This window comes from Drosophila simulans, chromosome 3R (genome assembly GCF_016746395.2).
Source record: "Drosophila simulans strain w501 chromosome 3R, Prin_Dsim_3.1, whole genome shotgun sequence".
In the NCBI taxonomy this organism is placed as follows: domain Eukaryota; kingdom Metazoa; phylum Arthropoda; class Insecta; order Diptera; family Drosophilidae; genus Drosophila; species Drosophila simulans.
In genome coordinates, this window is record NC_052523.2 from 4,213,293 (window position 1) to 4,239,576 (window position 26,284).

At 40.8% G+C, this 26,284-nt stretch overlaps 4 protein-coding genes across 5 annotated transcripts; 2 read left to right on the plus strand and 2 right to left on the minus strand.

Moving 5' to 3' along the window:
• Positions 1-8,410: 8,410 nt before the first annotated feature.
• Positions 8,411-10,569, minus strand: LOC6727114 (beta-ureidopropionase). Its single transcript, XM_002102471.4, has 4 exons — positions 10,362-10,569; positions 9,446-9,708; positions 8,754-9,373; positions 8,411-8,689 (listed from the first exon to the last, which is right to left on the minus strand). Exons 1-4 carry the CDS (start codon positions 10,463-10,465, stop codon positions 8,516-8,518), a joined length of 1,161 nt encoding a protein of 386 aa, XP_002102507.1. The 5' UTR covers positions 10,466-10,569; the 3' UTR covers positions 8,411-8,515.
• An 8,007-nt stretch (positions 10,570-18,576) lies between these two features.
• On the plus strand, positions 18,577-20,286 carry LOC6727115. 2 transcript variants are annotated; one of them, XM_002102472.3, is made up of 3 exons: positions 18,588-19,067; positions 19,120-19,242; positions 20,116-20,286. In XM_002102472.3, exons 1-3 carry the CDS (start codon positions 18,763-18,765, stop codon positions 20,249-20,251), a joined length of 564 nt encoding a protein of 187 aa, XP_002102508.1. In that variant the 5' UTR covers positions 18,588-18,762; the 3' UTR covers positions 20,252-20,286. The 2 variants fall into 2 exon arrangements, with proteins under 2 accessions (XP_016033593.1, XP_002102508.1); XM_016176265.3 differs by lacking the exon at positions 20,116-20,286 and having other exon boundaries at positions 18,577-19,067; positions 19,124-19,242.
• Positions 20,287-21,304: 1,018 nt separating this feature from the next.
• Positions 21,305-23,746, plus strand: LOC6727116 (serine protease 7). The gene is made up of 5 exons (XM_002102473.4): positions 21,305-21,571; positions 22,320-22,706; positions 22,771-22,879; positions 22,953-23,239; positions 23,353-23,746. Exons 1-5 carry the CDS (start codon positions 21,484-21,486, stop codon positions 23,655-23,657), a joined length of 1,176 nt encoding a protein of 391 aa, XP_002102509.1. The 5' UTR covers positions 21,305-21,483; the 3' UTR covers positions 23,658-23,746.
• Positions 23,045-26,198, minus strand: LOC27208449. Its single transcript, XM_016184012.3, has 2 exons — positions 25,401-26,198; positions 23,045-24,059 (listed from the first exon to the last, which is right to left on the minus strand). Exons 1-2 carry the CDS (start codon positions 25,788-25,790, stop codon positions 23,970-23,972), a joined length of 480 nt encoding a protein of 159 aa, XP_016033594.2. The 5' UTR covers positions 25,791-26,198; the 3' UTR covers positions 23,045-23,969.
• Between the last annotated feature and the right edge of the window lie 86 nt (positions 26,199-26,284).

The following is a 26,284-nucleotide window of genomic DNA, read 5'->3' on the forward strand; positions in this document are numbered from 1 at the left end:
AAAAAAATGTCATTCAATTTATTTGCCTTTTAAAGCGTAAAAAACGAATTAAAGATAGATTTAAAATGCACGAAACTTTAAATAACTTTAAGTAAGAAAATTAACTATCAAAGCGAACTACCTGTGCTAAAAAGTAAAGTCAATTAAGTACCGCACGCAATTCACGACCTTGCACATTGAACACAGAAGACATAATCACCGTCATAAGAGAGCAACCGCAAACCCCATTCAGGACAATATCCCGTTTGTTTTTCAACAATGCCCTTAATGAACAACGGAAATTGGCGACCATTAAAGTACATATCCAATAAATATAAATCAAGTAGACAATGCAAAAAGTGCCGGCAATTTAATATGCGGGAGCTCTCGGCGTTTAAATTAAATGGATTTAGCGTGACCAACTATTATGAAGCCGAAAATAAATTGCCTAAGCCATGATTTAATAAGCATTTTAGTTAGTATAGATATGGTATACTTTGCATTTAATTGGTCATATGAGCCAGAAACTATTTCGGCTTTTTATATTCGAGAACATTTCACACGAATAAAACAGAGTAACACATTACGAAAAGCTCGATCAGATTTCATCCGAATAAAGACAACAATGCAATCGAACAATGCTTAAAACATCACAATGTTCTGACATTGCTGGTTATTTTTCGCCTCCCATCGGAGAACACAGGACCATACTACAATCATGGTGGCTGATAAATAACGACGCAATTGACTTGAAATCGCAACCGCTTTTACCACGCTAACTGCAAAAGGGATGCTGTGGCACAAAGGAGTGTTGTCTTCGGATGGATGTAATACATTATATTCAGTTATATGCGCCAGTGGTGTGCTCAGTTGACATATGGGGTCAAATGAGACTGCTTTGTGACTTGAAACTCCTGAGAAATCTCCCGAGGCAAGCTTGAATTCCTTGGAAGCGAATAAATATGCTCGTCGTGACATCCTGGCTCGATTTATTCACGTCACGAGGACATCTCTGGTTTTGTAGAACCTGTCGGATGTGTTTTATTGTTGCCTTTTCACACACGCTTTATTTATTTATTTGTAAGCTCTGTTCCACTTGGCTCTTTCGGTTTTCCCGCACCCATGCCCCCATGCCCATCCAGATGTAAGCCGTATTCATTTTTTGTTTATCAATATTTGCTTTTTGTATCAATATGCAAAAACTTTTATTAATGACCAATATGTGCAGATTTCCTTTTCACAGCCTTTTATTTAGTTCAGCTACCAGGGGCCGTTGGCAATTTTCTGGCGAGTTGGCTGAAATGATGCAATGTAAATTTTATTTTAAAAGCTTTTTAAGGCTTTAAGTGCTGGCCGTGGGCCTTCTTTTTGTGCGTCGATAAAAATATCGGCAAGTGATATTGAAAGGTTGTCAAATATGTGTACTGTATATAATTTCTTACGTTTTTTTAAATTCCGCCATTATGCATTGTCCAATTTGGCATTAATTTAAATGATTTATTTTGTTTCTTTTCATTATATCACTGCTGTTGCTCTTCCGCACAAAAGACTGCGGATCATGATTGATGGTCAAACGGGTCCACAGCATTTTCCAGCGGCAGCGGCCTCAGCAGGCGCAAGGATTTAAGTTGATTGAAAAGCAAACCGAAAAATCAATTCCAGCTAATGGATTTTCCGCACCGCACTAGGCTAGATCCCTCGTATTCGGATTTCATTAAATTTTATCTTTTTTCCAAGCATTCCCCGCCTTTGGTCTCAGTCATTTGCATCCACTGCGGGCATCGATTTGGGCGAAGCAATTTTTCAATAAAGGCATACAAAGAAAAAATGTTTGGTATTCCACTTTGTAGTCGAGGCACCCCTCCTTGTTTAGTTGATGTCTGCAGCTGTTGGCGTGACTTGTTTTTCCAGCGCATATAAGGTGTAATCATCATCAAGAGATTGAACCTTTTCCTTGTGGAAGGTCGAGCAAACCGGTCCCTCTGCGGTTTCCCCGAGAATTGGTTGCCATTTTGTGTATATGTGTGTTTAACTGGGATAACGTTTCCTCAGGGTTGTCACAAGAGCCTCCTGACAATTTTCCCTTACATTTCCCTAAATGACCTAAGAAGATTTTTTTATTTCCTTCGAAGCTTTAAATTTACATCAAGCTTTTGAAAAGTTGATGTAGACATTGTTCAACACATACCATGTTTTACTATGTCTTACTAATAGGATTCAAAAGATCCCAAATCGAACTCTATTTATCTCTCGACGAGCTCTCCAAACTGCGAGCATCGGCAGTGAAGTACTTAGCACCTTGTTAGTTATTGATAGCTCGTTTATTTTGAGTTCAAGCTCGTCCATCGGCCTTGACGTGGCTGCCAGTCTGCATTTGGATGCCGCGTCCTCGTCCTCGGGTTAATTAGTCGTCTGCACATTTAAAACCTAATTAACAGCCGTGGTCGTAATTAACGTTATTGGCAGCTGGCAATAACAACGCCGTCATGGGCAGCATGTGGCTGCGGATCCTGAAAAACAGAGTGCGAACTGCTGCCACCCAACTGTCCGACTTTATTAACTCCCAGTCGGTCCGAGGCAGGCGTCCGCAAGATTGGCGTATTCAAAGCAGATCAATGGGGCCACCGAGTGACGGAGGAGCATGCCGCTCCGCAGTTCCGCACCATGGCAATGGGAATGGCAGGGCGGGGGAGGGGATGTGTTAGACGCCTCCATGTCGTTGGCAATTAAGCATAAATCCGTTGTCACTGTCCGATGCACATTGTTGTTTTAGCCGTTGCTGCCGGTCCTGTTCTCGACTTTTTGCGCTTGCACCACTGTTGCTTATCCTGGTGAAAAATGCACGAGTTGCCCGGAAGCGGCGGCCACCAGCTGGGTTGGCCTGAACCCAGCTAAAGGGCCAACGCCAAACGGGGCTTCCTCCAGAGAGAGAAAAATTGTGTAGCAAAATATTTGAAATACTAAATAACTAATTTACTAATAAAAACTAAATACTAATAACTTTAAAATGAAAGCAGTCATTGGTTTACAGATCTATCAGCATCGTGTTTATTCTCAAACATTGAGTGCCTTTTGAGACTAGAAAGAAAAGTAATGCATCTAAGAAAAATAAACATATTATTCATTCACTTTTTCCGGTGTATTTTGAGCGAGTGCTTTCGAGCGGGAGAAAATGTGGAAAATTTAAACAATAAACGCTTGGTGAACTCAGCACAATTTCCTCATGTATCAGTCGTCCTCGCTGCGCCGCACTCCTTGGCCATCCTTTCTCCACTTGGATTGCTTTCTTTCCCTGCCCGACACATTTCTCTTTGCCTTAGCCAAACAAAAAGAAATAATTAATTTTTATGGTTTTGTCTTTGGGTTGGCACTTTTTGATGCGTCCGTCTGAATGGATCAGCTCAGCACTGGAAAGTCAGTGAAGTGAAGGTGAATGGGAAATGAAGCCACTGCAAGTGTAAGCTGGAGTAATTTAGAAATTGTTATGTTTTTGTTTGCGCATCTGCTCTGTGTCCGGTTGGGAAATGAAGAAAGAATTTTAGCAAATTGACAGATTTTCCGAAAAGACGTCTCACTGCTCTTTTCAAAAACTTATTGCTAGATTAATATTTCGGAAAATGTATGTAATGCAATAATATCTATTAAATATGAAAAATTTGTCAATCATTTAAGTGGCATCTAAGTATTATCCTTAGAGTATACACCATTTTGGGAATTCCTAAGTATGCCGAGTCCTTAATATAATTTCTCAATCCTGCAGATGAACTATTTGGTATAATATTACACGTTTTCGTACTGCTAACGAAAACAATGCCGTACTAAAACCATATTTAATATTCATAAAACCCAATATAAAATCTGTGGTCTTCGCACCCCCTTAACCACATTTGATGGCCATTAGAAGGGTCACATGAACATTAACTGTCCAAGCTATAACTGTTTACACGCGCATAAAAATCAAGCTCAACTCATGTTACAGCCCCATAAGGAGAAAGTCCGAGCAGGTCAGAGCGTTGACCGCACCCTTTCCCTAGCGAAACCCACTTTCCTCGATTTTTCCTGCTGTCGTTGCTTTTGCCGTTGGTGCGGTAAGCAGGTGAGAAGTGGAGCATGGCACACACTTCACAGGTAGCCGCAGGATCTGCAGTCGAGCAGAACCGCAGCTGAACCCCACCATATCGCCCACCTCGCCACACCCTTTCCAGCCACTTGCCACCCAGTTTTCCACCCACCCGCCACTCACTAGCCACTCCAGTTACACTTACCATTACAGTTACAGTTACAGTTTCGGTTTCAGTTCCTTTGTCTTCTCGCTCATAACAATAAAGGCATAATAAGAATAATAAAAAAGGGAAAACCAGCCAAGGAGGATAAGGGAGAGTTCTTTATGCTGCGTAAAATTTTTAAATATTTTATTGTTTAATTCGAGTGCGTCTTGGGCAAAAATGTAATGGCCTGCAACGCTCCGCTTCACATTGCCATTACAATTGCGAGTATTTCCACCTGCGCCGTTAATTCGAGTAGGTATTAATTATAAAGCCCCAACGGGAACCTGGTCATAAACAAAGAACATCTTGCGTATTGCACTCCATTTTCTGCTTGGATTGCGGTCCATTAACCGATGGTTCTCAGTAACCGCAATCGTAATGAGAAAACACAGATACTCACCAATACAAAGTGCAACGAAATTAAGTTTCCGAATGGCAAACAAGCATTTTAATTAATATTTCTGTAGGAACATCATGCAGGTAAAATTGTGAAAGCCCTTTAATTTGAAGCTTAAGCTTAACTTCACTCACGAAGGTATTCGTCACAATTAAGCTGGAGTTCTAGTTGACAATTAATATACCAAACTAATAACTTTTGGATTGAAATGGCAAGCCTATTATTTTACATCTTATAATTTGTATGCCAACCAAAATCAATATATAACACTATCGAAGTTCACAAATCATTTTAAACAACATTGACAAAATCAACATTAATTACAATTTGCGTTTGGTTCCGTTAATTTTAAGCAAAACTAGTGACCATAAGCTTTGAACCATTATCAGGGGTTTACAAGACAATTATAGAAGTTTCGCATCCCCCAAATGGGTTTTTCCAATAATCAAGTTACAATTATTAGGTCAGACTTTGAACTGCCTCGAGGGGATTGACTTTTCTGCCTCAGCTCACACACTCTCTCATAATTCAGTGAAGAGGACCCCATTCATACGTAACCATTTTCCACTTTTGCATTCAAGTTTTCCATTTCCGCTTTGACGCCTTTTTCCTGCCTCCAACCACGCCCGCCCGCCCAGCCTCGCCCCCACTCCCAGTTGCATAATATTTTATTATCCCCAACGCCTATCTGCATTGTCCTGGCACAACAGGACACCTCCCTCCGGAGCAGCCCACTTTCATTGCCAGTTATCTGCGAGTATCCTTGTGGCAGAATTATAATCTTTCAGGCTCTAACAAGTGCAAGTGCGGCTGGAATTTAATATCGGGGACGCCTTTGTTGTTTTGCTCGTTGGTTTGTTGGTTTTAAGTTTTCGTGTATTTCATTACAAGGCAGTTTGGCATTGGTAATAAGGCTCGGGCTTGTGTGCCGCTCACCACATTCAGCAGCAGCTTAAATCCTTTACACAAGCTGTTTGCCGCGCATAACGAAATAAAATAAATAATCCCGCTTAATGGAAAGGCCCCAGAATGAGGGAGTCGTGGCCTCCGGGGTCGGAGGCACCTCCACCTCGTCCGCATCTTCAGTTCGCCAACGCCAACGCCACTGCCATTGCCATCGCCACCATCAGCAGCACCAAAGCATTTCACTTGGAGCACCAACAATGCCGCCCGGCATCACATTTCCTTTCCAATTTTGCTGCTTCTTTTCCTGCTGCTCCTGGTGACTCTGCTCCTTTTCAGCTCCTTTTCCTTTTCATTTCGCGACGCTGTTGTGCACACGTACGCGGCTCGAGATTTCCCATTCATATCGTGTGCGCCACTGCCGATGATTTAAACAGGGATGCAAACCAGTTCTGAACCGATCCAACTGAACTGAACTGAACCGACTGCTTCCTAAAAAAGCAACATGGACAACTATGCTGGAATGTAATATGTAACTCGATTGTTTTATAGAATGTTTATATTGCTTACCTTTTACAAATACTATTTTGTTGGCTATAAAATGTCAAGCAAATATATGGATATTTATTTATTTTACTAATTTGCATATTTCAACTCATCAAAAATAGACATAGATATCGTGATATTGCTTAAAATATTCGGTGTAAAAATGTATTCTAATAAAGTGTTTTTGTTTACTTAAAATCATTTCATTAGGAATAAATTCCATTTCAAGGGCCAGTGAAAATTAAAATATTTATCGAAAGAGCTTATTGATAAACCGAACACGTTCACCGCGCTGGTTCAATTATTCGCTGAGCCACTGAACTGAACAAATCAACAATTTCGATCCGCTGACACCCCTGAACTTTAAGAAGAATATACATCCTCCCTATGCGAAGTCGACATCCTGTTCAATATGCATTTGGCTGGTGGTTAATGCCGTCTTGGGAGTAACTGATTGCCACAGTGGCACCATTATTATGCATTCAGATTGATGCACGTCCTCGCCATTTTTTGCAGCCAGCCTGCCGCAAATGCACAGACACATCCGGCTGTTGGGTCCTGATTGCGGTCCCAGTCTTGGCTTGACATCCTAGGACATCCAGGACACCCACACATACATCGCACACACTTAACGAGCACTTAAGCGTCTTCGCTCGGAGCTGCTTAGCTCGAAATATTATGTTTAATTAAATATGAGCTCATAATCGGGTTCCTCCATTAAGCCTGCTGACCAGCTGGCCTATCTGCCATTTTATAGCCACTTTATCTGTTTAATTAAAAGCCTGGCTTTTAATTGAAATCGCTCTGATATCTGAGCTGTCACAATTGCCATCTGGCCCCTTGAGCGAAGGAGAGAGATATCCACGTATGATTAGTGTAAGTGCTGCAGGCGGGCTTGAAAATTATAATCCGATATGTAGAGGATTATCTTGAAGGACCTTGAGCGCGCCGACGGTTGGGAATTTATCTTGGGCTTAATCAATCAACCCGGGCACTGAATAAAATATGTTCGACTGGTCGAGGATAACCCACGGCCATAAACGAGCAGCTCCCACATTTTATTGGCTATTCCCCGAAGTCCGTGCGAGGCTCGTTCGGAAGGACCTCTGTCACTTTGGGTTTTATTTGGCTTTCCCCGGAAAACATATTTATTAGCAACATGTCGAATGGGTAATGCAATCGAGGCCTTGAATCAGTTTTCGCCAAGAGTGTGTGTGCAAAAGTGACTTTTCAATTTGAATGAACGAATGTGGCTGGGTAAATATTTGATTTATTTTCGGGTGACCTTTGTCAAATAGACACACACGAAATCCGACATTCCAGCCCACACTTCTCGCACAGCAAGGGATACAAAAATAGGACAAAGAATACTCTGGCTATATCTTAAGGCAGTTAGCAGAACCAGTAAGGAAGGCAGATTGCAGTACAAAGCTATCTATCTAGTACCGCAGTACTTTTGTGCCCTCTGCTGTACATAAATATTCAAAACTCGCACATTTGTCTCTTTGTATCTTTTGACTTGGATGTTGCCCGAAATTCAATTTGCATACTTCCATCCCCTCCGCCAGCCTGGTGCATAAAAGTTTATAATTTCCATTTCTGTTGCGTGGCTCGACAAGCAATTTTCGCTTTATAACTCCATTGCCGCACAAGGTCAGGTCTAAAGCAGAGAAACCAATTTAGAATAATCTAACCAATTACTGCCAACGCTCCACAAGGTCAGTCGAGTCATTTTGGCAACGCACAAACGATTATTACTGCATTAGGAGTCGGCAAGGCGACGCACATGTGAGTCGCATGCAGATAAGCAAACGTAATAGAAACAGATTATATCCCATCCCCACCGGGACCCACACTCGAACCCATATCCCGTCTCCGATTCCCCTTCCCGGTTCCCATTCATCCGTAACATAATCGTAAAAGTCAAAGCTTAGCTCAATGCTAGATTGCAGCGTTTTGTACGGAGGGAAATTTTTAAAGCAGCCATCGGGGAACGAGATATAATAGAGATGCTCTCCAGGCTCGAGGATGTGACTCTTAACAAGGGATTTGACTCCAAGTTCTGCCAGATTTAATGTGTACATTTCAAGGACTTTTAAATTTAATCCGGAAATAATGAGATCTGCTCTCAAAATGAGAACGTAGTATGCTTGACGTATTTACTTAGCAAATTTTTAGGTGACTGTCAATCAAGTAAATGAAATGGAGATCATTAAAGAAAGTGGCCCGACTTGATTGTACAAAAAACTCAATTAGGTTATTAATGGCAGGAAAATAAATGATATCATATTTATAAAAAAGCTTAAAGTGCCTTATATGTGTTAAAATGAGCTTATCTTTATTTAAAGTTCAAATCAAAATGCAATTTTCTTAAAAATCAATTCGTCTAGTCAACTGAGTTTATCCAAAAATGTTTTTCTCCTTATGTTTCTTTGATGATCTGCGGCTTAAAGTCATGCTCCGAAGCCTTTTTAAAGGACTCCGCATACAACGGAACTCTCTGGGTCATGCGGAAACCCCAGAAGTCCTTCATCTGGCGACACAGGTTCAAGTCGAGTTCAACGACAAGCAAGCCGTCTTTGTCCCGCGATAAGCTCTGTAAATAAAAGATATAAAATTATTTTTCCCTCCTTATAGACCCTGATTGGATTATTTCTTACCGGAGTCCTAGAGCCGTCAGGAGCTGCGACATAAGAAGATCCGTAGAAGGGACCAAACTCCTTATGCGCCTTGTTGCCATCCCCAGATGTGTACTCGTTCGGGAACTGTTCGGTTCCCACGCGATTAATCGGAACCGTGAAGTAGCTATTGGCGATGGCAGCATTACGTGCCTCAATGCTCCACAATGGCTCCGATAGCCGACCGATCGTAGCCGAGGGATTGAACACAATCTCGGCTCCATTCAGACCGAACATCATCCAGTTCTGTGGGTGATGCCGTCCGTAGCATATGTTCACAGCCAGCTTGCCGAACTCCGTCTCGAAGACCGGATGTCCGGTGTTCCCCTCCATGTAGTAGGTGGACTCATTGAAGTCACCCACCCGGGGAATGTGATTCTTGCGGTGCTTGCCCAGGTAGCGACCACTGTTCGAGATGACCACTGCCGTGTTCCAAATGGTCTCGCCGTGCTCCATATCGCGCTCCAGGATCGAGTGGATGATAACCATGTTGTAGGCCTTGGCAAGCTCTGCGAGCATCTTTGTAGTGGGACCGTTTTCGGCTTCTTCGGCAAACTCACACCAAGGAAACTTCTCCCGAGTGCAGAAGGCAAAGGGCATGGCTATCGGAAAATAATATGGTTAATTATGTACGATAGCCTACTTTTTTTGTTACGCTTCATTTGCCTACTTACTCCACGCTTCTTGGGTGCAAACAATGTTGCATCCGGCTTCCGCTGCAGCCTTGATCATGGTCTTCACCTTGTTCCAGATGGCTTCTCGTTGCTTTTCAATGGGCGCCGTAGTGGGGATTACAATGGAGTTTTGGATGGCGCCAACTCTGACTATCCGGCGCTTGCGTGTTTGCTCCTCTCGCGCCGTGAAACGATAGCCCTTGATGTCGAATCCATTCTGTTCGGCAATATCTTTCGCACTTGTAGGCAGCTCAAGCGTTTGACTGCCAGGTAAAATTATAATATATTGCGATTTAATACAATACTTTGAGTATAAAGCTTAAATAATTATTTTTCTTATCTTATCTCTTTGGACAGATGTTCCTAACGATGGCCATATGTTTATTGACCCCAATAACATTTTTGGTGATCCTCACTGTGTGGTCAGTATTTCTGATAGTCGGAAAATATGGAATGATTAGACTGACAATACAAAGTAATGGAAAATGGAATGAATAGTAATATTCTATAATTTTGTTCACATCACAATGGTTTGATAGTTTTCTAACACAGATAAAACCAATACACTGATAAAATATATCCGATTTTTATTTTTGTTTTGCTTGCTTCGGCATCGTGATCTTTTCACTTTCATCACCAGATGTTCTCAAGGGTATATACATATGCAAATGTGTAGATGCAAACGTAGCTCTCTGAACAAGTTCTTTATTGCAATGTAATACAATGTAAGCCACTTCTAATAAATTAACATTATACGTAAGGTAACAATGAAATGCTTTTGTATGCTTCCCTTCTGTTTGCCAAAAGATTACGATTAAAACATTTTTAGAATAATCTGGAGGTTTTATAGGCACCCCACATGATGTTCTTACTTGGCCAGGCAGTCTAATCTTAATGGTGTTTTAACTGTACTTACTCTTCTTCTACACCGTACAAAATTCGCTTCACCTCCTTTAGTTCATCGGGGGGTAAATGCTTTTCCAAGCAATCGTTTAAGTTTTTCAGTTCAAATGCTGACATTTTTCCAATTTTACAGCAACAAAATATCTCATCAATTAGCGACTCAATTGACAGAACAACCTTCTCCGACCACCGCAGTATATGAAATGATTCTGCTGACGATCGGATTCTCATCTTATCTACACCTCTCTATTTTCGTCTCTCTCTTGGTTTTCTCTCGGCATCTCTCCCAAGTGTTATAAAAATAGTGAAAAACATTTAAACACACTCGCTGGCATTTGAATAGCATAAGAAATGAAATCCCTCCAAGAAGGCCAATACTGAAAATTACGTGTGTAGTGTTGGGATTATTCTTAATTGTGTATACAAATAGAAATAAAGAAATAAATAAAAATTACATTCAAAATAAAGGGTATCTTATAGTCGAGAGTGTCGACTATAGCAAGCTCTCTCGTAACATGATCAAATTATTTTTTTGCAATATATACAGCTAAACAGAGACATACATACCAATCTAACTATATAGAAACCGGCATTTTCAAACCCAGTGATCTACAAATATCACAAAAATAAACCTTGGGAGACTTTACTTGACGATTTGAATTTCAAAGTTTAGTCATCAAGTTAAACTTGAGAAAAGTTGTCTACTGACTGTGTAAGTATTGAAACCTATCACAAGAGTCAAGTGTCATTTCTGGTGGGGAAAGGAATTTTACAAATATTCTTTCATCATTGTTTCTGCTGGCAAACTTAGTTTTTAAGGCCACATTTCCGTCGATGCTATTCAAAATTCATGCTAGGCTCAAAATCACGAATATCTTGAGACCTCTCCTTAAAATGCAGAAAAAAATCCCGCGTGAGCTGATTTTGTCAAACTTAAGTAAATATTGAGCGGGTTTGGCGCATATCCTTATCGCCTCCGTCGGAGCATCTCCGATGTCAGCCACTTTTCCTGAAAGCTGACAGCGTTTGGGCCATTTTGTATTAGAAAAGATTAACTTCGAGCCGAACGTGGGTCGTTGACGCTTCGAGGCAATGCAAATTACCCGAAATCTTCCTCCGGCGAAAACACTTTGTTTGTCTAGTTCTGGTGCTTCTTGGTCTGCGTTTTGTTTTCTTTTTCAGTTGGCAACTCAATTGAGTGTAAAACAATTTCATTAAATTGACAGTCGTCGCGTTTCCTCCATCGCACCCAACTTTTCTCCGCGTGTGTTTGTTTTTGCTTTGTCGGAATAGTTTGCTGGGGACCCAGTGTCCTCCATTTGGCCACATTCATTTATTGAACTCGGTCCCAAGCCGATCCGAACGGAATGGAACCTCATCATTGTCTGTGTCGTCTTCTCGCCGGGCTAGTACTATTTTTATTATTATTTTATTGTCTGGGTGCATTGTCCATGTGGGAGCGAGTGGTGGTGCCATTGGGAGGACCTTCCCAGGACCTTCTGCCATTGCAATTTATCGCATACGCTTTGGAAACATGTTCGCAGGCATTTTTATCATTTCCGCATTTATATGGTTTCCGCTTGAGCTGCAGGCAAACTAAGAAGTGGCTTTCTGCCTTATTGCCCCTGAGATTTCCCAGCATCCTCCGTCGGCCTTCCACAATCCACCGTCCTCCATCCAGGATGTCCCAGCAGCTGAAGCTGAAACAGAAACCGAGCCTCGCTCAGCCGAATGAATTGTTTAGGTTTAATTTATTGTACTGAGATTGGTTATGGGCTTCTGGCGAGGTCAAAGTCGCACTGCAGCACACACTGCTCGAAATGATTGACCCGAATGGGGGGAATCGATGGGAGGTCCAAGGCCGAAGTTCGCCAAAGTTTCAGTTTTCAGTTTGATGACATCCATTTATTCATAAAACCAAGCTGCAAAAAGATAAATGGAAATGTCTTTGATTTCTGAGGCGGTGGCAAGAAAGCAAGAACTGCCGCACTTTCTTAGCAGGACGTTAATTAAATTGGGCTAAAGTCAATATTGAAATTTTAGCCACATATAAACTCGCAACGGAATCAATAAATTGCGGTATTAGGTGAAAAAACAAATTTAATAATCTTGATAGTTTGATTATTTCTATCACCATAAGCATTGAGAGAAGAGCTAATATATAAATCAATTTGGTTAACCATAACAAGATTAATATGATGAAACAATGAGTAAAGCCTCACTCCACAATTTCAAATGAAAGCATAATTATATTGTTGGACTTGGAACTTATTGGGTAGCATAATTTTATTGAAATCAGGCATCATACAAAAAAGTAAAGAAAATAAACAATTATTCATTTATATAAATACATAATATTCGCTATGTTTTACAATACTATTAAACTCAACCGAGTTTTTTGTTACTTCGGCTAAAAGCACTTACCAAAACTTCTTCGCTGTGTAATTCCTAATAAAAAATATAACACTCGCCAGGACGGAAACAAAAAAATTACAACTCTTACATTGCTCGTCCATTCTGCTCCATTAAAAAATGGAAGAAATGAAACAGGGGTACGAAAAGCAAGGGACACCAGAAGGGCCAGCGAGACTTGTTAAGGGTCAGTAATAAATCTCGCCAGCTTGTGCTGTAACTTAAATTAAACACTGCAAAATCGGCTGGGCAATGGCCGAGTTGTGTCGACTCGTGACAGCCGCAAAGGAAAACTACGAGGAAAACGCCTGGGAAAGTAAGAAAGGAAAATCGGGCCGCACACAGCGACTTGAAAAATGAGAGGCAAAAAGCCTGAGCCTGACTGAGACGTGAGCCGGGCGAAACAAGGATCCAAATTAAATAGAGTTTTCGAAAACAAGCGGCTAAATATGCTGCAATTGCCGGCTCTGTCAGAAGGATCACAGGACTTTCCCCAAATGCCATTACTCAGTTTTTGCATATGCGAAAGTCGGGCAGCCAGAAACAAACCTGCACGTGGCTAACAAAACTGTTGGCCACTTTTTAGCAGAAAAGCGGCAAATTTATGGCTGTTGCTGGCAGCATTTGCGTGCCAGCAACTTTTTGGGCACTCCCCCACCTGGAAAAAGACGAGAATATTTCTTTTTTCACACGTAGCGTAGCAGAAGAGTTAAATTGGCAAACCAAAGAGCACGAATAAAATGCAAACAAATGAGTTTGCCCGGCCAAACTCGGTTATTAAATGGCGTAAAATGAGCGCTGGCCGACTATTCAATTTGCGTTAATGGCCAAAATATCGGCACGGCTCAATTGGACCCTCTCAGTTGTGGCATGAATATTTCAACGGCTTGCCAATGTGTTTCGCAGGAAAATCGGCTTACATCTAATTTGATTTTGCTAAATTATGTTTTCACAGAACGGGGCCAAATAAATTTCGTTTGATTTATTTCGCTACGGTGCGTGGTATTATTCATGATAAATTGGAAGCTAAGCGTCAGCAGCATTGCCTTTCACGTTCGCAACAATTGCCTTCGGTTAGACAATCGCCGCCGAAAACCAATCTAAAATTTCCCACCCAAAAACTGCATTAAAGGGGTGGCCAGCAGCACCGTAAATTAATATGGTGGCGAAAGTCTAAAATTGAAATTATGGCAACTGCCAACTAATGAACAGCGATAAAAATAAATACAAGAGCCTGGCTCCAGCGAACTGCCGGAGAAAGTTGGCCACTTGCACCTGAATGACTTTCGAGCCAGCTCCGAAACTATGTCAATACATTCTGATCCAGAGTTCATAGTCATTGCCTCAAACTCGTCCAAAGTTCCTGAAGTTTCCACTGCGGAAAGTGTAGCCTGCCTTTGTGCGTCCCTTGGCGTCGACTGAGAAATCCGAGCGCTGCTCCGAGTGCTCCCGAAAGGACTCCGACTCAGACGAAGGCACTTCGGCTCCGGAAGCTTTCGTTCTCTTTCACTTTTCCCAGCCTTTGCAGACTCTCTTTACTGTGCGAGTGCAACGGGGATATATTGCTTGCGCCGCGAAAACGGGATAGACTCACTCAGGCCGCACTGCTCGCACCTCGAAAGCTCATCTGCCACTTGTGACGCCTAGGATAGAACAACAAACCCAAATAAAGCGAACTGACTTGAATTTGTCAACACGATGAAATCAAACAAGGCACTTCAAACTCAAATTAAAGGTTTTAACGACCTCTTTTGCATCTTAAAATTTTCAAAATAATTTTGGTATACGGATTGGAAATTTAAAAAAATATTTATGACTTCGTCACTTGTGATTTTATTTTGCAGCATTACCATAAAGCCTTCCTTCCAGAATATTTCTTACACATAAAGATAGAAAAAATACATGGATATAAAATAAATTATATTTTTTATGTACATTAAATGGATTTAAGTTTCTGTATTAGGTTAATATATAAAGTAGTCAAATAACAAAAAAAAAATACTCCGAAAAGAAAGCAAGGAACTTTATCAAATATCAGTGATCTGTCAAGGGAAGTACACGATTTATTTTACTTTTATAAATTATTGAATTAATACAATTTAATACGAAAAAATACTATTGTTATTTTATGATGCACACCTTACAATTGTTAGGGTATTAAAATTATTCCTCTAAAATTCTTATTTTTTGGTTTTCTTTGCAACCAATTAACATTTTTGGGTTTTTTAAAACTTGATAGTAATATTATTATTTATTTAGCAACACAGTTAGCCAAAATTAAACTGTAGCCTCTACATTTGCGTTTGCTTGCGTGTGGCACATGCAACATTTGACATTGTTGGTAGGCAGTGTTGACTTGTTTCCTAGTCGCCGCTCTCTGTTTGGGGATTTGGCTGGCAAATGAAAGGGTGACTTGCTGGTAGTGGAAGCGGGGTGCGGAAATGCATTCCGAGTGTGCTGGCCATTGTTGTTGCACTTGTTGTTGATTGTTTGTGGGCGACAGCTGAGTGGGGCACGTCTGAGCATTTAAGCGGGGAAGAATGTGGGTTAATGGGTTTTTAGTTGCCCTTTTCATTACTCAGCAGACATCCTCGCACATACGCGCCAAATTGTTTCGTTGTGCGAAATGCTAATCAAATGAAGTTCCACGAGCGCCCCAAGTCGGTCCAAGAGTCCTCCATGTTCCAGTGCAAGTTTGAGTGCCCCTTGGCCATGGTAAGCATCTTACTATGTTGGCCGAAAACAGAAAGCCAATATTCCCGCAAAGCTCCAGCCGCATAATAATGGCAACAGTTTCGCTTCTCACGCTTGGCTGATTAACATGTGAATCACGTCAGGTGAGGACACTATAAAAAAAGATGACTAAATGGAAAATGCAGCAGCTCCAGGAAAATATATAATACATACAAAATTAATTTGGTGTCAGCATGGGTCTTTCAAACTTTCAAACTATTGGAAAGTAATGAGTAGCATTTGAAATGAAATTTCTATTCATCTATAAGGCTTAACAATAAGCTTATACTTTTTTAGTTGACAGAAAGTTGCAGTTTAGTTTCGAAGTGCATTCGCACGCATAAAGCAACAAGAGACTGCACAGCTAATTGAAATTTAATTTAATGACCGCTCTGAGCACGTGGAAAACCTTCGTTGCGATGCAGCCAGGCGTTGGAAATTCGTGGAACTCGATGCGCCTTCCATCGCTAATTAAATTAGCAGCCGTATGCATGCAGCGAGCGATTTATGAATTACATTCCCGGCCAAAAAGGTGCAACACGGAATGAGGAAAATGGAAAACGCTGCGCTGCACTGCACTGACCTAACCGTAAAAGTGCCACACAAAACGAGTATTTTCCTAATTGAACATGTGTCCAACATCCAGGTACTGCATACTACATACTGCATACATACATGCAAGCACAGTAACCCTTTTGCATTTGGTTTTTGTTTCCACTCCACCTCTTTACAGTTCATTAATATTGCGGGCCGCAGTGGGGAAGGTTTATTGGAAATTAAAAGCCAACTTCATTTGCGTTCTAGCTAGCACTTTTGTGTTTTACTCGCTCTCTGCCACGGCAGTTTTCCGTTTTCCATTTTCCCGGTGCCTGCTAATTTAAATTTTTTGCTTGTTGGCTGCGCAATTTATGCCTGACAGCGAATGGAGACCACACAAATTGAGGCATAAATTCGGTTGCGTTTCTATTTTTTCTTTGTTAATTTAAACATTGCTTTGGTCATTGAATTATCAAATAAATAACCCAGATTACGGATTTTCTTAGCCAAGTTAATGGTAAAAATCTTTTGACAGCTGAACAAGTTTACTAATTTTCGCAGCTAATGACTGTATTTTCGATTACAGTTCAAACTCAGTTTGCATATAATTAAGATTTGGACAAATCATTGAAGCTGGAAATGTTTATTATCTATGGTAAAAGGTCCCTTATGTTTTTTGGCTAAAAACATATCGTGTTCTCATATTTTAAAAATCTTAAATAAATATATTTTCTTGTTAGCTTGAAGTCCTAAACACATGTGTATATAAAAAATATACAACAAATATTTAATCTCGATACCCAGCTCGAATTTCCCTGTTGATGCCACACATTCATAATAACTTTAATGGCAGACACTTGGTGAGTACTCGAAAGTGTTTTTAATTTCAATTAATATACAAGACACTCGAGGGCAAAAATACACAGCCAGTGAAATCGACACACAAGTGACTCACTCAGGTCCTTGACCGGGACTCAACTCGAACTCAATGGCTCCGAACGGAAATCAACTCAAGTGGCGTCTGCCTTTGAATGCTGGACCGTCGTCCATCAACAGTCTCCTGGAAAAGTCGGAAAAAGTGGGAGCAGCTGAAAGACCAGACCTAAATACCTTAAAGTTTGCTTAAACTTTCGCCACTCGCCAAGAAATTAGCAATGATACCCAGTCGTCGGATTAGGGGCTCCTGGACCATAATGGCCTCATTAAGGGTTAAGCCAAAGTTAAAGTTTCAGCGCTGGGGGAAAAAAAGCTGTTCCGACGTGTTCTGGGCGGCTAGAATATCCTGCCGTAAGCAGGAAAATTATTAAACAATGCCCAGGGGCAGCAGGACGAGGAGGTGCTGAGACGAGCATGATGACAATGAGGACCCTGGTGCATGCAGCTATGAAAATGGCAAAGTGCTGACCTAAGCCCACAAACAAAATGGCATGCTACAGAGGACGAGACAGCTAAAAAGTGTCACAGCAGCTCAACACAAAAACTCAAATTCCAAGCGCCCGAGTTCGACCCCGGCTGGAACTGGTACTGGTACCACTACTACTACTACTGAAACAGAAACTGAACCCGGGCAGACCGGCGGACGGATGGACAAGACGAAGTGTCAGTGGCTCAGAGCAACGAAATCCCAATGTAGCCAGTGATAAGGCCAACTACAGAGCCACGTGTTTGCTTTTCAATTTGTGCCAGCAGCCAGCAGCCGGCTGTGGAATTATGAATAGGCCGGCACAAAAACAAAGCGGCCAACAGCAGAAAGACATCGTGAATGGGCCAAGTGGAACGGCTTTCTGGGGCCCGACCGGGGTTAAGGGGCTAACGGGCGTTACACGGAGCGTTGGAGCATTCATTGGTGCTAAACAGGGTGCGAGGTGAGGTGCGGGCAGGCCAGGATTCGGAATGGATTCGAAGAGGATGGGTTGGGATGGTGCTGCTTGGGATGGGATGACTACGCTTCGATGCCGACAGGCAAAGGAAAACAACTTTTGCGAAAGTTGTACTCGATTTGTGTTCTATTTTAGTGCTCCTGCTCGTTCTCTCCTCCTTCCATTTAAATCACTACTTATGGCAAGCTGCATCGCTTGAAATGCAAATGTTTATCTGCAAGGACTCAAAGTCGCTGGGGATGAACATACAAATTTCATGGTAAACTCTTTGATCGCTCCAACAATTTGGATAAAAGGAAGCAAGGATTCATAGTTCGAGATACGAAAATTGCCTAATCAATTCAATTTGGAAAGGTTCTTAAAAATGACATAAACGGGCCCTTTGGTAGTAAGCCGTTTTTATTTTAGAGAAAAGATAACCAGAGCAAATTGGCATATTAGTTTGGCATGCCCTATTCATCAACAAATAATCATTTTAACGTAAACCAAAAATTATATACAATAACAAATTCCAAAAGGAAAGCTACAGATAGGAACATATTCATGTAAAAAAAACACATAGCCAATAAAAAAAAAAAAAGAAAAATACGAAGTTCATTACCATTAATAAAAAAACTTTATGCTTAGCAACTTAATCATCAAATGTAGTTGTCATTTTGAACTTTAAATAAAATTTCGGATTTGACTGTTATCAAAATTATGAAAGTATCCATCAACAAACACTGCTTTACCTATCATCTATAACATTTATTTGGACCTTAACCAAAAAAAATATATTCACAAATTCCACGGAAGTATTCAAAATAATAACTCATACACAGTAATACCCACCACTTCAATACAACCTCCAAAATGGAAGCCGTCAGTGAACGCAAAACCCAGATTATGGAAAAGAGGAAGCTCATGGGCGACAAGAGGATGAGCATGGGAATGAAGTCCTTCTATGCCTCCGTAATAGGGAGCATTTTCCGGATGAGCGATGAGCAGCGGAACGCGTTTGCAGCCATGTATAGGCGCCACAAGGCTGACGCACAATACGTTAACGCTAACTACGTTGATGATACCGTGGAGGAGTACGTGCCTATATATCAAACCGTATTCGATGACGACCGGGATCCTGTGCACGAGCCCACATTCTCTAAACACCGCATACCACTGTAAGATTTCTAGCCAAACTTGCTACGGTCAGAATACTTCTTATTTCTTTAGCCAGATACGTTGTCTGGAGCGTTACCACAATTCCAAGCGGGAGTACGCCGATCAGTTCAAGCGGGAGATCAAACTCCTGATCGACAACCAGTCCACGGCGCAGGAGGCCTGGCAATTCGTAAGGTAAGCTAAGATTCTAGATTTAGTTAAGCGTATTGTAATATAGTTAAAGAGTAACAATCCAATACTATTTCATTAAAGCACGCCTTAGACAAACCCTTGAATGACCAGCCCCTATTCGTCTTACTTATCTTTTAGTTTAGTTCTCAATATTACTTTTATGTAAATGCTAGCTTCAAGTGTGGAGGTCACGTCAAAAAAAAGCTTTGAATGGTCTCAAACATCCAGATACTAGTAGTGAATTATACAATTTTAGTTTGAAATCTAGATAATAAGATCAGTACCTAATTCCAATTGAAATCGGTTCAATGTTCGACTCGGCCCGCAAACTAGTTCGGAAATATAAATCTATCCCAAGTAATGTTCTAGGTTCAAGCTGTTCTGCATGTGTTACTTCAAAAGTTTTTATTTGTTTTTATTTCTTTTTGACAGTGCTGTCATTAATTTTTCTGTAGATTTCACTAGCTGAATAACAAGTATCTGATAGTCGAGGAAATCGACTATACCGTTCTCTATTTAGTTATTGTTAACTAAAATGGTTAAGAAGTCGTTCATTTTGCGTTGCGTTACAATTTTTCTGTCAAAGCTTTTAGTGTATTGTATTTAGCTAAAAGATCGCTTTTAAAGTTCTTATCAGTTACTAAGAATTGATAAAACTAAAGATTTTTAGTTATATCTTGTGTATCACTAAGATGTTTAACTTAAAACACTAAAATTCTATCTTAGTGTAAGTAGACAAAAACAAGCGATCAAAAGTTTTTCAAAAGAGCTAAAAGCATTTCTTCTGAGCAATTAAATCTTTAATTGACAATGATGAAAAAACAATAAATACCAAAATTTCGAATTACTGTACTTAGTTTTTTGATTTTCTTTCAGAACCATGGCTTATACCACACTTTGGCCGCCGCTGCACACAAGAAAAGAGCTCAAGATTTTTGAATTGGACTTTTGCAAGCTCAATCCTCAAGAGCAGAAGCGCTATAACAAAATAATGGCGACCAATTTTTCTTAAAGTCTTTAAGCTTTAATATATAAAATTTTATAATTTAAAAAAAAAATATAAAATAATAAAAGCAACAAAAATGTTGATGAAAAGAAAAATAATTTCGATTTATAAATCTTTGAAAGCGAATGGGGAGAAAACTTAAGATCGTTCTGGGGATATAATATAATCGGAAACCCTCAAAGTATTTTTGTATGTTTTATAAGTCAGTACGGTAACGTTTGTAAGGGAAGATATAAAACATGATCATGTTTTTGTAGGTATAAATGCACAAATAAAATCTCTGTCAACTAATTCACCGATCGTGTCAACAAACTAGTTAGTGCCTACCAATGGGTTGACAAGTCTCTACTACTTGCAATTTATCTTTTCACGACACGATCCAGCAAAGTTGTAGCTCGATTGATCTCCTGTTTTACACACCCCGTGAAAAACCTAGTTGAAGCTCTGCAGAAGTGCATTTCAACCACAGCATCGGGAGTCACGAAAGAGTATTGCCGCAATTCACTTTTGGACAGAGTCAGCGTACTGACTCACTAGCTAAACAGAGATCGGAGCTTATGAATAATAAATAGTATTTTCCGAAAGACAGGAACTTTCAGCCTGGTGTGGTGACTTGAGGTATCTCGCCTTTCCATGACCAAAGAAGAAATAGAAGCCATGTTGTGAGAAATTTCAGGATCCAAATAAAGTTTGCTACAATGTAATGAAGATTGCTCGATAGTGATTGAGTATTTAGGAATTCTATATATGTAGACATTGTTCATCGGGGTGGTTCATTGTTGGGGCTCGACTTACAAAACAATTTTTTTTTAATACATTTTACTACAATTTACGATTTTGATCTGTAAGAAGTACGTGCATAGTGAGGTCTACCTGTATAGGATCTGTACACTCTAGGGAGAAAAAATCAAAATCCGAGTACCAAAGCTTTTCAAAAGATCTCTTTCTCAGTTGTGATAAGCTCGGCTCAAGTCTCTTGGTGGGCTTGAAAGCTTTACTCACTGCCTCTCAGGGACAGTATCTCTCACCGCCGAATCGATTATCATCTGCGATCGCATTTAAAAGGTCTCTCGCCCGTTAATTCGCGATCAGTTGTCTTTGCGTCTCGAAGGCGTTCGTAGTTTATTTTCGTTTCCCGGTTCTCTGGTTCGAGGTCGACGCGCGTAATCGCAAAGACGCGTTCTTATTGAATAAGCTGTGAATCTTCTTATTAAGATTGGTGGGAAATATCCCAGAAGATGAAATCAACACGCAAAGTAGTTGGGATTTTTTTGGCCACCTGCCTGCTGCCTTTCACCGTTCTACAAAATGTTGCGGCCCAAGGAAGTAAGTACCGCGCTATAAATATGTGATTCACTCAGAGCTGACTCATTAATTGAGACCGGTACTTATCCGTGTTAAGCGCAATAGCTTAGCAGAATTCAATGCGGTTATCAGACTTGAACTTGAACAAATTTCCCATGTCAATGACTTAATTGAGCGCACTCGTGTATTCTTTTATTCTCCTCAATAAATTTAATGGGTCCAGTCGTCAAACAACATATTACATTATCAAGGGATTTGATTGATATCAAAACATTAATCGTGTTTTTTCTTTATTATTAAGTAGCAACTCCTGACAATTTAAAATGTCGTTCTTAATGCTCTTCTTAATGAAATAACTTAAAAGTGCAATTAAAAAGTTTATTTAACATAAACAAATTTCTTGATAGGATTTTTATAATTTGCGATGAATTAAGCTGCAAAATTAGGTCACTAATATTGACTACAATTTTTGATAGCATAATCAAGCGAATCAAAATGTTGACTCAAATGACACTTTTAAGTAAAGTCGTTTTGTTTTAATTCAACTACGTGCTGATTGTTATTATTATTGTTTAATTTATTATTATTTAAATACCCTTATCAGTGGGTTGATTTAAGAATTTCGTATTTCCCAAGTTGTCTTCATGTTTTATACCACTTTTAACGGTCGATTTAATCTAGCCTTGTCATTTCGGCCATGCCTTCGTTTTTAGTCGTTTTTACAGGTCTAACTGATCTTCCTACTTGTTGCTTTAATTGCTATATGTAGGTTGTAGGAATCCCAATCAGAAACAGGGACGATGCTTGTCCATATACGACTGTCAAAGTCTGCTATCCGTGATTCAGCAGACTTATGTCAGCCCGGAGGACAGAACCTTCCTTCGAAACTCGCAGTGCCTCGATGGAGTAGGTCGCCAGCCATATGTTTGCTGTACAAGTGATCGCAGCTTTGGATCCCAGGAGAGTACCTCTGCAGCCCCGCCTCCAACGACTACCAGTTCAAGTTCACAGGGTCAAGACGGTCAAACGGGTCGGGGCAACCTGCTGCCCTCGCCACCCAAGTGCGGGCCCCACTCCTTCAGCAATAAGGTCTATAATGGCAACGACACTGCTATTGACGAGTTCATCTGGATGGCGTTGCTTGAGTACGTGGACAGTAAGTTAGATCTTGAATATAATATTGTAAGTTTTAGTTAACGCATCTGTATCCATTTTGACAGACAGGGGACGGCGGGAAATCAGTTGCGGCGGCAGTTTGATCAACAATCGTTACGTTCTTACCGCCGCCCATTGCGTCATTGGTGCGGTGGAAACGGAAGTGGGTCACCTGTAAGTATTTATCTAGTTTAATGTTTATGCAGGTTTTAGAATAACTAACTAAGCTGCTTGTGCCTCTATACAGAACTACCGTTCGGCTGGGGGAATACGATACCAGCAAGGACGTGGACTGCGTAGATAAAATTTGCAACCCGCCCATCCTTCAATTGGGCATCGAACAGGCCACGGTACATCCCCAATATGATCCTGCCAACAAGAACCGCATTCACGACATTGCCTTATTGCGATTAGATCGTCCCGTTTTGCTTAATGAGTATATTCAGCCGGTTTGTTTGCCTTTGGTCAGCACACGTATGGCCATCAATACCGGCGAGCTCTTGGTGGTCAGCGGGTGGGGCCGGACCACAACAGGTGAGTTTGGATATTAAAGATACTTATATATACTCTAAAGATATCAATTGAAGCTCCTGACCTAGAAGTACCTAAAATTTCATAACTAATTGATTCAAATTCTTATTCTTCAGCCCGCAAGAGCACCATCAAGCAGCGATTGGATCTGCCGGTGAATGACCACGATTACTGCGCGGGAAAGTTCGCCACGAGGAATATCCACCTGATCAGTTCCCAGCTCTGTGTTGGCGGGGAATTCTACCGCGACAGCTGTGATGGCGACTCCGGCGGACCACTGATGCGAAGGGGCTTCAACCAGGCGTGGTACCAGGAGGGCGTGGTCTCCTTTGGCAACCGCTGCGGACTAGAGGGTTGGCCAGGTGTCTACACACGGGTAGCCGATTACATGGACTGGATCCTGGAGACCATTCGTCCCTGAGCGGCGGAACGAAGGCTGCTTTTGTTCTGATAATGTTTTAATTAAAGTCAAGTCGAGAGTACTCTTTGGGCATGGCGCCCATCCTTTAATTAACTTGCATTCAATGTGATTTTATCAGCTGCACTTACCACGCTGCGTACACGTAATGCGCTTACAGTCTAGCGCCGTTTGCGGTAATTAAAATCGCTGTTCCCCACTGGGATGGGATGGTGAGAGTTCAGTGGAATAACTTTCAAGATGCGGCCAACTTGCCCAGAGGCACCTTCTTAGCGCCCCCAGCGATTTTCTATGCAATTTGGCAATGAATTTCTATTATGCAGCAGTGCTTTTCCGGGCTTCCGGCGCTCCCTCCGCAAAGTTTTCACTTGCTTGCTGGCTGATTGCATTGAAGGCGTGGCTAGGCTGGAAAACAAAGTAGACAATGGCTAGGCTCATTAATTGTGTGCGCGCGGAAAGGTTAATGATGCCTGCAGGAACTGGTTAGCACGGACAATGGGCCTGGGTTTCTTGACCAAATTTACATAGTCCACATAACAGCTTTTTAATGCGGATCCAAATACAAGTGCACGAAGTAAACAAGGATCGCAAAGGAATTTCGAACAACTTAACTTATATAGTTGAGTAGATAGGTACTTCCTTCTTTCCTTCTAAAGACTATGGATTAAAGGAGGGCTTTATGAATGAACAAATAAATCCGAGCCCTGGTACCCGAATCCAATCTCTAGTTGGAAAGACAGCCTTGCTAGCACTTTTGACATTTTCATAAATTTTTTCCTTTATCTTTTTATATATTTTATTGTTGGAAAAAATTATTTCAAACACATAGAAAAAAAGTGGCAAGAAGTTTTTTTGCAAATCGATAGAAATTTACAACACGGCGATTTTTGGCGTTGCAAAATGCATCTTTTTCTCTAGAATCATTTGGTTTAACCTTATAGATTTTATAGTCCCTGTGATCAAGAATATATATAGCTTATATGTTTGGAAAAGCTTCCTTCTGCCTGTTACACACTTTCAACGAATCCAGTATTATTTATAATTTTTTAAAAAACTCAAATTATAAAAATCTTCTTATATATGTGCGTTACGGTGGCTGTTGACGAAATGCTTTTGGCACACCTCTAGGAATTGGCAAAACAAGTTATATAAACTGAGCCAAAGCATTTTTTCAAGAAGCCTGCAGCAACATTTTTCGGTGGTCTGTGGGCTGCGTTGGCCATATAGGTTTCGAGGCATCGGCTTGGCCAAATCGACAAACAGACGGATATAGCACGATTGTCTCGACCAGTGGTCCTAATCAAAAACATATATACTTTATATATATACACGTACTATATATAAATTTTATTTCTTGTGAATATGAATTACGTCATTATAATAAGTACAAAGGTTACAAAACAAAAAAAAAGACTATAAAAAATGGTCGAGAAATGTTTGAAATCCGGTTATGCCGAAAATGCTAAAGGTATCAATATAATTTTCATCCTGTTATATGCACAACCCTTTAAACTCTTTACTTTTGTTGTATTTTCTAGCCGGAACCCTCGCTCAACTTTTGCGAAAATGAAATAAAGAGAAAATTTCCCCCATTTAGCCGAACTCTCTGGCCATGTGTGGCTAAATTGAGCAAACGAAAACACGAAAGAAAAAACGCTTTAGCTAAATGCTGGCGAGCGAAAAACTTGTAATTCAATTTTGAGGGCAACTTTGCCCAAATGCAAGCCAAATGTAATTAACACGCACACGGACACTCGCACAGGCGTTCGAATCTGCTGCAATGGAGTGGCAAAACGACTTGTACACCTGCCAGCCGGGCAGACAGATATTCCGAGTCCATCCTGACCCGGCCGAATCCAACCGAACCGAACTCAACCGCCGGCCATCCCAATTCCATGCCACTTCGGCCGACTGCCGTCGATTGGCGTGGAGTGTGTCCGGAATCGCCTCTAACTCTGGGCCCGGAATGGAAATGGCCAAGTGGGAGGCTGGCACTGCCTTCGTCAGTAACAGGCTTAATTGAGTTGTGTTCGCAGCATTTAAAATGGCCAACGGCGCTAACGATCCGACCAGCGTTACCATGGCAAAAACCACGAAAATAAGTTGCATAAATATTACATTTTCATAAATTAACATCGCGTCAAAAGATGGTATTTAATTACCAACTTAAATGCAAAACGAACTAGTGTTTTGGTTAAAAATTAATGTGGCCATCAAATTTCAGTTGAAATAGAACCAGTATTTATGTGATGATTCATAGTATTAGTATTAGTATTAGTATTTGATTTAAATTTTCTCCTCATACTAAATCGAGTAATAGAACACTTTAGGTCCCTATGTTTTCCATGGTGCACAAGCCAAAGCGGCAGAACACAAAATTGGATTAAATGCCGACGATTTGCAAGAAAAATACTTGCCCCTCTTGCTGCTGGGCTGAAACAAAATTCAAGCTTAAGTGGCCAAAATGAAATGTAGTGTGCTGCGCGCAATGAAAGCGAAAAGAACAGAAAACAGACAGAAAGTTGTTGCACGCAAAAAATAAACTGGACTGCGGCAACAGTCGCATAAATCTAAACCATTTTTTTAGCGAGCAGAAAGCACGAGCATCGGGACAAATTCGGTGATTGATG